This window comes from Sciurus carolinensis, chromosome 1, assembly GCF_902686445.1.
Source record: "Sciurus carolinensis chromosome 1, mSciCar1.2, whole genome shotgun sequence".
Taxonomy (NCBI): Eukaryota; Metazoa; Chordata; class Mammalia; order Rodentia; family Sciuridae; genus Sciurus; species Sciurus carolinensis.
Window position 1 is genome coordinate 136,929,076 of NC_062213.1, and position 12,061 is coordinate 136,941,136.

General features: G+C 33.2%; 1 protein-coding gene across 2 annotated transcripts in view; it reads left to right on the forward strand.

Moving 5' to 3' along the window:
* Col24a1 (collagen type XXIV alpha 1 chain) overlaps positions 1-12,061 on the forward strand; it is a 391,233-nt gene that overhangs the window by 267,862 nt on the left and 111,310 nt on the right. For both annotated transcript variants that reach the window (XR_007104846.1, XM_047523663.1), the window contains exon 33: positions 11,050-11,103. Coding sequence is in view for 1 of the 2 variants with exons in the window: in XM_047523663.1 (XP_047379619.1) it covers positions 11,050-11,103 (54 nt within the window). In the remaining variant the exon portion in view is untranslated. The remainder of the gene's footprint in view (positions 1-11,049; positions 11,104-12,061) is intronic.

Consider the following 12,061-nt stretch of genomic DNA (forward strand, 5'->3'; position numbering starts at 1 on the left):
AACTCTCCAAAAATGAGTTGACAATATATATGATTATTTTCAAATAAAATAATATATGATGTTGATTTTATACAACTAAACCCTTCTTGATCTTCTTCCTATTTTGTTGTCTGAACATGCCTTCCCAATTCTAATATTTATTTGACCTAAAATAATGCAGCTCTCTCTAGCATTATATACTAAAGTACCTGTTTTCCCTAAAATTTCATAAGCTCTCTAAAGTAAGAGACCATTTCTTTAACCTTTGTAATCTCCTTTTCTGGCATAATATCTGGCATGTTAAATCTGCTCAATGTGCATTTGTTAAACTGAATTTAAAAAGGTCTTGTACTGATAGGTGTAATTATTCAATAAGTAGATAATGTTACATACATGAGATAAAATGAGATGAAAACTAATGAGTCTTAATAAAGAAGACATTTAAGTACAGAAAAGTATGTCAGTAGAGCTATGGCAACATCAAAGACAATATCTTAGGATTTTCGCAGGAAAAGACTTGTTAACTAGTTAATGCCTAACAGCACCTAAAAACTAACATGCAGGTCACAGGATCAAAGGAATGATAAATAAAAATTGGTAAATCTAACTTATAATGAATATAATGGGCTTTGTGTTAGATATTTGAATCTGCTTGGTCTAATCATAGAAAAGAAAAGAAGAAAATTGATAAAATAAACACAAAAGAAATGTTGAAACATACTTTTACTTTAACAATGAAATAAAAGAGAATTATAACTCTGTTAGAGCCAAGATTCAAAACTGATTTTTGCAAGTATTTTGATTTGAATTGGTGACCATTTATTCACTCATTCATTCAATATACAAATATTTGTTAGGAGTCTACACTTGGTATGTAGTGGTAAGCTTGGAGTTTTCAGTCTAGTGACATTTTAAATAATCACAGGCATAAATGGATAATTACAAACTGAGATAAATACCGTAAAGTATAGTCATCCCTCAATATCCAGAGGGGTTTGGTTCCATAACTCCCTCAGATACTCCAATCTGTAGATAATCAAAACCCTTATATAAATAGTATAATGTTTTCATGTAACCTACCCAGCACCTCCTCTTTTATACTTTAAATCCTCTCTAGAGTACTTACAACACCTAATACAATGTAAATGCTATGCAGATAGTTGTTATACTGCATTGTTTAGGGAATAATGTCAAGGGGGAAAGTCTATACGTGTTCAGTATAAACCTAATTATTTTATAATTTCTATTTGCAGTAGGTTGAATCTATGGTTGCAAAAGACACAAAGGACCAATTATATAATAATTCGTATCTAAGAGTATCTATGACAGAAAAATTGTCCTGATCTCTGGGTTAGGGAAAACTTCTATGAGCAGAAACATTTGAGATGTCATCAGAAGAATCAGTAGTAGTTACATGGACAAAGATGAGGAAAGGTCATTCCAGGGAGAAATTATGAGCTGGGAAGAACTGAAAGACAGCCAGCATGTCTGTGGCATGGAATCAGGTGGAAAGTAAGTGCAAGATGAGGATGGAAAGGAGGCAGGTTACAAAATGCACACAGCTTTATGAACCCTATTCCTAAGGACTTGTGTTATTATCTTGTGGATGTCACTGGAGAGGTAGAGCAGTGATCAGGTTATTGTTTCACAGCACTCAAAACACAAGATAGGAGCCAAGAAAAGCTCACTTTTGTAATAATCAAGACAAGAACAATACCACTTCCCCAGAGTTGCATGTCCAGTGAAATTCAAGAGTGTATATGAGCAACATGATATTGTGATGACATTGTTAGGGCCACTTGTCCCCAAATCAAGGCCGTAATACCTCATGTATACGACCATTATTTGACTTGAAGTGAATGAATAAACCATTTTGAAAGAAAGAAGGAAAAGAAAGAGATCTATTACCAGAGTCCTTGACCAGAGACCTGACTAAGGAATCCCAACTGACCAGATTTGGTCACCTGCCACCTGAGAGTTGAATCAGAAACATAAGTGGTGGTAAACCAAGAAAGTGGCCACACTGGAAAAAGCAGGGAGACAAGTGTCCTAAACCCTGTCTTTGGGGTTTAGATAGGAACTTTTAAGTTTATACAGAGCAAGGACAAAGCGGGAAAGAACTAAGCTGTCAAGCAGTCTTAGTCAAACTGTGATCTGGTTGATCATTAGGTACTATAAAGTCCTGCTGGCTCAGGGGAAAATGGTTATTGTTTGAGGGGCAACTCAATTCCAGTCACGAGAGGATGGCTCCCACTTGGGGGAACGACCTCACTTCCTATTATGGGATGATATACCTGCAAGACTGGCTGCACCTGGAATCTTAAAAATATCTTAGTTACCTTGGTAACTTCAGCCTTGAAGGGGGAATGAGAGAGGGCCAATCAACCTTGATTTCTCAGAAGGTCAGATTCCACCTTAGTTTTGGTTTGGTGTTGTGTACCTTTAGTATAAGTGACTCCATTTTTATTTTTAGTCTGGTCTTTTGGGGCCTAATGTAAGATCTTAATTCAAAGCAATGGCCTCCTGTTCTTATCCATATGCATTTCAGTTTCACATTTTAAATGAATGGTTTTATATAGCATAAACCATATTTTACTGAAAATTTTATATCTCACTTTTTCAAATTAATACTTTTCTTAAAATATTTCCAATATCTTTAAAATTTTCAATCTATATTTATACATATTACTTAAAACATTAAATCAATCACCATTGTTCATTTAAGAATCAAGTACATTAAAATTTGAGTTGTCGAAATTTCTACTGCTGAAAAAAAAAACTATGTACTTTTCTCATATTTAAATTAAACATAGTTAATTCCAAGGGAACATAGGTGTTCATTCAATAAACAAGCTCACAAATTTTTTGGAGTATACTTTTTCTTTTTAATAAATATTTTCCTAGAGGGAATTAAATTTTAAAATATTTTCACATATTGAAAAAGATATAGAGTATGCTTCCTTTTATGCAAGAAAGGAAAGAATATGTTTATGTACTTGATTGCTTTTCAAAAGCAACTGTAAAAATAAGTCAGAAATTAATAAAAGACCATTATTTTATGAGCTTTGTGGTGATGGTAGTGGTGATGTAGGAAAAGTAGATGGAGAGGTAGGAGTGGAAGAAAGACTTCTTTGAAAGTGTCATTTCAAATAATTTTACTTCTGAGTCATTTAATTATTTTCATATAAGTATTAATGACATGAATATCCCTCAAAGAACTCCTTTAGCTGCACAACACAAATTTTTATGTTAAATATTTCTTTTTAATTTAAAATACTTTACAGTTTCCCTTTTGACTTCCTTTTGGACCTATGGATTTTTTAGAATTGTGTTATTTAATTTCCAGACATTGTGGAATTTTCTAGCTATCTTGGTTATTGATTTGCAGTTTAATTCCATTATGACTTAAAAATGCTTTATATGCTCTTTATTCTTTTGCATTTAAGTTTTCTATGATTTAGATTAAGTCTGTGTTGGAGAATGTTTCATGTACTGGAGAAGAATGCATATTCCCCTATTGCTGGATTGGAGTGTTCTATAGATATCAACTAGGTCACATTGATCAATATTTTGACTATATCCATACTGACTTTATACAATTCTATATTAAAAGAGCAGTTTTGAACCAAAAAAAAAAAAAAACAATGGCCTCCTATACTTTTTATTTAACAGATGTAAGGCTGAGGTTCAAAGAATTTTTTAATATTTTTAAAATGTTGACAGAAGAGGCTGAAAAATAAGAAGAAAATCAGATATATAAATTAGGATTCTCATCCCTAATCATAACCTATCTTTAAATTTGTTGACAACCTCAGATTCCTTTAGAAGTATGTAGGCATAAAGAGGGATAGACAAACTACTGCCTGCTTTTGTAAACCAAGTTTTACTGAAACACAGCCTTAACATTCTCTCATTTATGTATGACTACTGTCATGCTGACACCAAAGTTAAGTAGTTCAGAGACCACAAGACCCACAAGCTTATAATACTTACTACCTGACCCATCAAGAAAAGTTTGCTGACCCCTGATCTAGATTTTCATTATATATACATTTACATGTATATATATATGTGTGTGTGTATATATATATATATATATATATATATATAAATAAAATGCCCCAATCATTGCAAAATTGATAAAAATAATGTTCCTAGGTTGGTACAATGTACAGCCTGCACAACTGTACACAGTGACCTTCTATAAGAGGAAAATAGTGAGTTTCTTTTCTTCCTTCTTTTCTCCTTCTCTCTCTCTCTCTCCCACCTCAGAACAGTTGAGTGAAAAAGCACTTCCTGACCTAAATATATTGTTAATATATTTAGCACTGAAAATTTTCTTTAAAAGAAAAAGTAGAATGCTTTGCTTTTTAAAATTATTTTTTCCTAACCTTGCTTTATAACATAACCTATAATTAAAAATATTTATATTTTCTAGGTACTCTCTTAGTTAATTTCCATAAGTCACTTCTTCTTACCTCAAAAGATAATTAATATAATTCTCAGGTTAACTGGATATATGTGATAAAATCTCACTAAATCCCCCATTAAATTACCTACGAAAATATAAAAATGGCAACAGTCTTGAAAACAAAAGATAAAGAGGACTCTGCATCAGCATCTCAGTAGAATTTTTAAAATATTTTCATTTGTAGATGGACATGATACTTTTATTTTATTTTATTTTATTTTATTTATTTATTTTTATGTGGTGCTCAGGATTGAACCCTCACACATGCTAGGCAAGCGCTCTACTGCCAAGTTTGATTGATAATTCTAATCAAACCCCAGTCCTCACTAGAATTGTAACCACACAAAGTGAGATGAAGATATCACAAGAAGGTACTAGCACTATCCATGAAATGGCATAATGTTATTTGCAAATTGTCTTAAATTAATTATAAATACATATTGCAAACTCTAAGTCAACTACTATTAGTGAATTCTGCCAAAAACTTAATGAACAAATAATGCCAGTTCTTTACAATCTCTCCCAGAAAATAGAAACAACACTCCCTAACTCATTCTGAAGACAGAATTACCCTTGTATACCAAAGCCATTCAAATACGTTACAAGAAAACTAGAGATCAATATCCATTAACATAGATACAAAAATCCTCATCAAAATACTAGCAAATCAGATATGACAAAATAAAGTATACATCATGACCAGGTGGGATTTATTCCAGGTATACAAAGAAAAACAGTTAAATTAATTACCTTAGCAGGCTAAAAAAGAAAATATGTTGTTACAAAAAGATCCAGAAAAATCATTTGACAAAATTTAATTCCCATTCATGATAAAACACTCTCAGGAAACAAAATGGAGGGAAAATTCCTCAGCTTTATAAAGAACATATATTCAAAGAAAAAAAAAACAGCCTTATAAGCAACATCATACTTTATGGAGAGAGACTAGATATTTTCCTCCTTAGAACAAGCAAATGAGAAAAAGATAACTCTCTTGTTTTAGCCCTACTCAACATTATATTGGAAGTCCTAGCTACAGCAATAATATAAGAAAAGAAATTTTTTTAATTATGTATTGAAAAGAAAGAAAGAAAACTGTGTTCAAATAATATGCTTTTATATATAAAAATCCTAAAGAATTGATTTACTTTAAAAAAAACCTTACTAGAACTAATACTAGAACTAAGGTTGTAGTAAACCAAAATACAAATTATACAAGTATACAGAATTATACAAATCATACAAATATACAATAGTGAGTTGTTTTCCTATATACCATCAAGAGTACAGTAACCCCCCGCTTATCTGCAGTTTTACTTTCCATAATTTCAGTTACCTGTGGTCAATAGTGATTGAAAGTACTAATGGAAAATTCCAGAAATAACTAATACATAAGTTTTAAATTACCATTCTGAGTAGTGTGGCGAAGTCTTGCACTGTCACTCCATTCTGCCCAGGATGTAAATAATCTTTTTATCCACATATTCCCATGGCAATTGAGACAGAGACAATATATTCGTGTAACTTTTATTACAGTATATTGCTATAATTGTTCTTATTGTTAATCTTATTGCACCCAATTTCTAAATTAAATTTTTATCATAAGTATGTATGTAGGTATAGGAAAAAACATATGCAGGGTTTTTTACTCTCAGAAAGTCATAGGGGATCTTGGAACATATTGTCTGTGAATAAGGGGAACTACTATAATTGGAATTTAACATAAGAAATGGTACTATTTATGTTAGCTCCAAAAAAGAAAGAAATAGGTATAAATCTAACAAAGTGTGTACAAGATCTCTATGAGGAAAGCTACATAATTCCAATCAAGGAAACCAAAGATCTAAATAAGTATGGAGATATTTCATGTACATGAATTGGAAAACTCAATATTGTTAGGATGTCAGCTTTTCACAAGTTGATCTGTTAATTCAGTGACATTTCAATCAAAATCTTAATAGCTTACTTTAGATTTTTTTTATTTTTTAATTCACTCAAATTAGTTGTACATGACAGTAGAATGCATTTTGACACATTGTACACAAATGGAGCATAATTTCTCATTCGTCTGACTGTACATGATGCAGAGTCATACCGGTTGTGTAATCATACATGTATATAGGGTAGTAGTGTCTTTCTCTTTCTGTCCTTCCCTTCCCCACTGACCCTCCCCTCCCCTCACTCTCCTTTGCACAATCCAAAGTTTTTTCATTCTTCCCTACCCTCCACCCACTGTAGATCAGCATCCACTTATCAGACAAAATATTCTGCCTTTGGTTTCTGGGGATTGGCTTATTTCACTTAGCATGATATTCTCTAGTTCCATCCATTTACCTACAAATGCCATAATTTCATTCTTCTTTAAGGCTGAGTAATATTCCATTGTGTATATGTACCACATTTTCTTTATCCATTCATCTGTTGAAGGGCATCTAGGTTGGTTCCATAGTTTAGCTATTATGAATTGAACTGCTATAAACATTAATGTGGCTGCATCACTGTACTATGCTGATTTTAAGTCCTCTGGGTATAAACTGAGGAGTGGGATAGCTGGGTCAAATGGTGCTTCCATTCCAAGTTTTCTGAGAAATCTCCATGCTGCATTCCATAGTGGTTGCACCAATTTGCAGTCCCACCAGCAATGTATGAGTATACCTTTTTCCCCACATCCTCGCCAACATTTACTCATTTGGAAAAATAAGAGACCCAGAATAGCCAAAGCAATCCTTAGCAAGAAGAGTGAAACAGGAGGCATCACAATACCAGACTTTAAACTATACTGCAGAGCAATAGTAACAAAAAACAAAATCAGCATGGTGGGACTATAGCTCAGTGGTACAGTGCTTGCCTCACATGTGCAAGGTACTGTGTTTGATCCTCAGCACCACAAATAAAGATTTTTTTTAAAAAAAGCTAGCATGGTATTGGCACCAAAATAGACATGTAGACCAATGTTACAAAAGAGAAGACACAGAGACAAACCACATAAATATGGTTATCTCATACTAGACAAAGGCACCAAAAACATACATTGGAGAAAAGATGACCTATTCAACAAATGGTCTGGGAACACTGGAAATCCATATGTAACAAAATTAAATTTAAACCTCTATCTCTCAACATGCACAAAAATCAACTCAAAGTGGATCAAACACTTAAGCACTAGAACAGAGACCCTGTGCCTAATAGAAGAAAAAGTAGGCCCAAATCTTCATTCTGCTGGCTTAGGTAACAAGTCTCTTAAAGTAAAAGAAGTAAAATTACTTTAGATATTAACAAACATATTCTAAAGGTCACGTGGAAAGACAAGACCCAAAATAACCAGCACAGTGTTGAAGAACCAAGTTGGAGGTCTGACACTATGAAACTTCAGGATTCACTATAAAGCTGCAGTAATCAAGACAGTGTGGTAATGGCAAAGAAATAAATAAATCTTGGAAACACGATAATAAACCCGGAAAAAGGATATAGATATAGTCTGTGTTCTACACAGTATGTACAATATATAGTCACAAATGTAGGCAAGTGTTTTTTTTTTTTTTTGACAACAAAATGAGTCTTTATTATTAGATCAACTATTTCAAACCCTTATAATTCAAGTCTATGTAAATGCAAATAAACAATGAATTGTTTAAAAACAATTTTTAAAAATGAATCCACCTGGTTCCAGGAGTACAGATGGTTTAATGTTGCAAAGTCCATTAATGTAAGTCATCAACATACCAAAATGAGAAAAACTATATGATCATCTTAACAGATGCCCCCAAAGTCTATGTGACAAGATTCAAGAGCCATTTCTAAGTCAAAATCTTTAAAAGTTAAAAAGAGAGATACGATCTATATAAGAACATGTAAGTCAAATAGCCAACTTAAAACACTGTGGATATTCCCATTAAAACCAGAAACAAAAAAAATCCACCATCATCATCATTTAACATTGTTCTAAACATATCAGTCAACAAAACATGCAATAAAAATGAAATGAATGTATTTAAGAAATATTACCATTATCCATAGAGGATACTATTTCTTAGAAAGCCCAGGAAAAATTACTAGAAAAAGTAGAACTAAATGACTAGATACCAGGAAAATATCAATTTATGGTCTAAGACTACATAAGTATTACCTCTCAAATCTCTCCACCTAGCTCCATCCTCCAACCCCACCTCACCCTGCCTCAACCCTAGTTTGAGACCCTATTACTATTTGTTGAATTCACTGAGTAGGGTTCCTAAATTAACTAGCTTCCCTACCTCAAACTGAGACATTACACAATAATGGCTAGAGTAATGTTTCTAAAACCAAATCTGATGTGTCATTGCTTTGTTTAGAATGTTCTCATAGTTTCCCTTTGTACTTAAAATAAGTCCCCAATTTCATACCATGTCTTCATACGTGTGAACTTATTCAACGCCCCTCTTAACTCTCCAGTCACAATGTTCCTCCTTTGTTCCTCAGACACACCAGAGGCTTGTGCAAGCTGTTCACTCTGCCTAGGATGTGCTTTCCTTGAATCTCACAAGGACGGCTCTTTCTAAAGTGGCAAGTGGTCTTTGACAGAGGAGCAAGGGCAATTCAGTGGACAGTATTTCCAACAAATGATGTAGGGAGGGAAAAATGTATAGCCATATGCCTAGAGGGAAAAAAAAGAATATAGGTGCAGATCATAACAGCTCTCACACTCATGCACGCTCTGCCCCCCCACGTCCCCACACAGCAAATCTCAAATGAGAAATGCAAAATTATAAAACTCCTTAGAAGATAATCATAGGAGAAAATCTGTGTGACGTTAGTATGGCAATAAGTTTTTAGATACAACACCAAAAGCATAAACCATGGGAAAAAAAGGATAAGTTGGACTTCATACCATTAAAAACATCTCCCCTGAAAAACACACTGCTAACAGAATGAAAATACAAGTCATAGACTAGGAGAAAATGGTCATAAAATATTTGTCTGATAAAAAGACTTGAATCCAAAGTATAAAAGAATCTTTTAAAAGTCAAAAAAAATTTAAATTAAAAAGTGAACAAGAGATCTGAACACATACCATACCTGAAAATATACAAAAGTGGCATAAAAGTGAAAGATGCTCAAATAATCTCATTAGGGAATTGCAATTTTTAAAAAAATTACATAGTACTGCACCCCTGTTAGAATGGTTAAAATTCAAATTCCCGGCAATATCAAATGCTGACAGGGATGTACAACAACAGGGACTCATAAATTACTGCTGGGAATACAAAATGGTGCCACCACTTTTTATGAAAGGTTGGCAGACCTAAACATACTCTTATCATATGGTTCAGTAATCATGCTCCTTGGTGTTACTCAAATGAGTGATAAACATATGTCCACTCAAAAACATGCACATGGAATTTATAGCAGCTTTATTCATAGTTGCCCAAAAGTAGGCAATAACTTTTGGTTATTGGTTGCCATTTTCTGGCAATAGGACTGGCAAATAGGAGATGGAGCCTTTGGAGGTGATTAGATTATGAGGGCATTAGGTCCTTCATGACTGGGAATAGTGCTCTTTTAAAAAGAGACTTTAGAGAGATAAAAGTCTATTTGTAGCTATGTCGTGCACAACAAGAATATACCATCTACGAACCAGAAAGTGGAATCTCACCAAGCACTGAATCTGCTGTTAGCACTTTGATAGTGGACTTTCCAGCCTCTAGAACTGTGAGAAATAAATGTCTGCTGTTTATAAGTTATCAGTTTATGTACTTTGTAATAGCAGCCCAAAAGAACTGAGACAACATCCTTCAAAAAGCAAATGGAGACAGGCATTATAGTGCACACCTCTAGTCCCAGCAACATGGGAGGCTGAGACAGGAGGATCACAAATTCAGTGCCAGACTTACAACTGAGTGAGGCCTTCAGCAACTAAGTAAGACCCTGTCTTAAAGTAAAAGATTTTAAAAAGGGGACTGGGAATGTGGCTCAGTGGTTAAGCACCCCTGGATTCAATCCCCAGTATCAAAAAAAAGAGCAAATGGAAAATAACAAACACCCATAAAATGGAATATTATTTAGCAATAAAAGGAAATGAGCTATCAAGCCACAAAAATTCACAGTGGAACCTTAAATGCATGCAAAAAAAAAATATGAAAGTCTGCATACCATCTAATTCTAACTTCATAACATTCTAGAAAAAACAAAACTACGTTGTAAAAAGTATCATATATTTGTTTCTTTAAAAATTCTGTTTTGTCACGTATTTTCCAGAAATATTAAGTAGATATATGATTATCATATCCTTTCAATAAGATAACTTGTAAAACCTTTAATACAATTTGATACTTACCAAGTGCTTGATCAATGTTTGTTGAATGAATCAGTGAATTAAGATATAAACAAATGAATGGGACTCCTTTCTTTTCTTTTCTTTTGAATCCAAGCATAATTTAATATCATTCTAAAAATGGCACAAATTACTCAACTAAAGATATAATTTTGTGTATAGAGAGAGTAAGGTAATACATTGTTGATGATTATATTATAATCACATATTATTAATTCCATATTTAGATGCATCTGATTATTGAAGGGTGAACTTTGATTTTCATATCTTAAATTTTATTTTAATATAGGGACCTCGAGGACTTCAAGGTGAGGCTGGACCTCCTGGAGAAATGGGTGTTGAGGTAATTATTTTGTGATTCTTTCTTTTTCTTTTATACCAAATACTTTTTGTAAGACTCTAAGGTAAAGTTAGTATATTTACTATATATTATGAAAAATGATTCTTTACTATTTTCTTTAATATTCAGAAAATAAAACCTAAAATGCCATTAAAATCAGGAATCATGGTATGAACCTAATTTCATATATATAAAGTTGTCCTCTAACAAAGAGCTCATTAAAATGACAATAAAAAATAAAACTCCCTTTCCTGATTCAGAGTTGACTTGGTAGCCCTTCATTCTAAGTGTTTTATCTCCTTTACAGAAAGAAGCAGTTTGAGGTGACTCTATTTAGTATATTTTAAAATAAACCACATTTATTATAATTATAAAATCCAATTATTTTATTTCTGTTATTAACTTCAGTACTAAATAAATTAAACCATTTTCCATCCCTTCTTCCCTCTCCTTCCCTGGCTTCCCTCTCTCTGGGTTTCCCACCTTACCTTCTCATTAGCCTTTCTCAGTCTTGGCAGGAAGTTGCCCTTCCATTTCCTTGGCTTAGAAATAATATTATCATAATGACTTTAATCACCAATATTATTTTGGTAGCTCTAATTCATACCTCTCTCCTTAGCACCAGTTATTGATTTCCTGTTATCTCTTTAAATATCCATATGTATATCTCATAAACATCTCAATTTAAAATATTTAAACCCATCACTTTCCTGCTTTTGTTTTTACTTCCATCTCAGTGCCCAGTAATCCCAAACTGAGAGTCATCCTAGACCACTCCTAATACATCCTCTTTGGCTAGCCATCTATTCTTTTCGAGTAAGCACCCCCCACTGTCTCTTACGGCTGTCCTTCCTTTTAGTCTCTATTGCCAGTACTCTCATTCACTCTGAAGCCATATCTCCTCCAAAGTATATCATTCCTTCTGTCAGTTTATCTCTCTTATAATATTCATCTCCTTGAA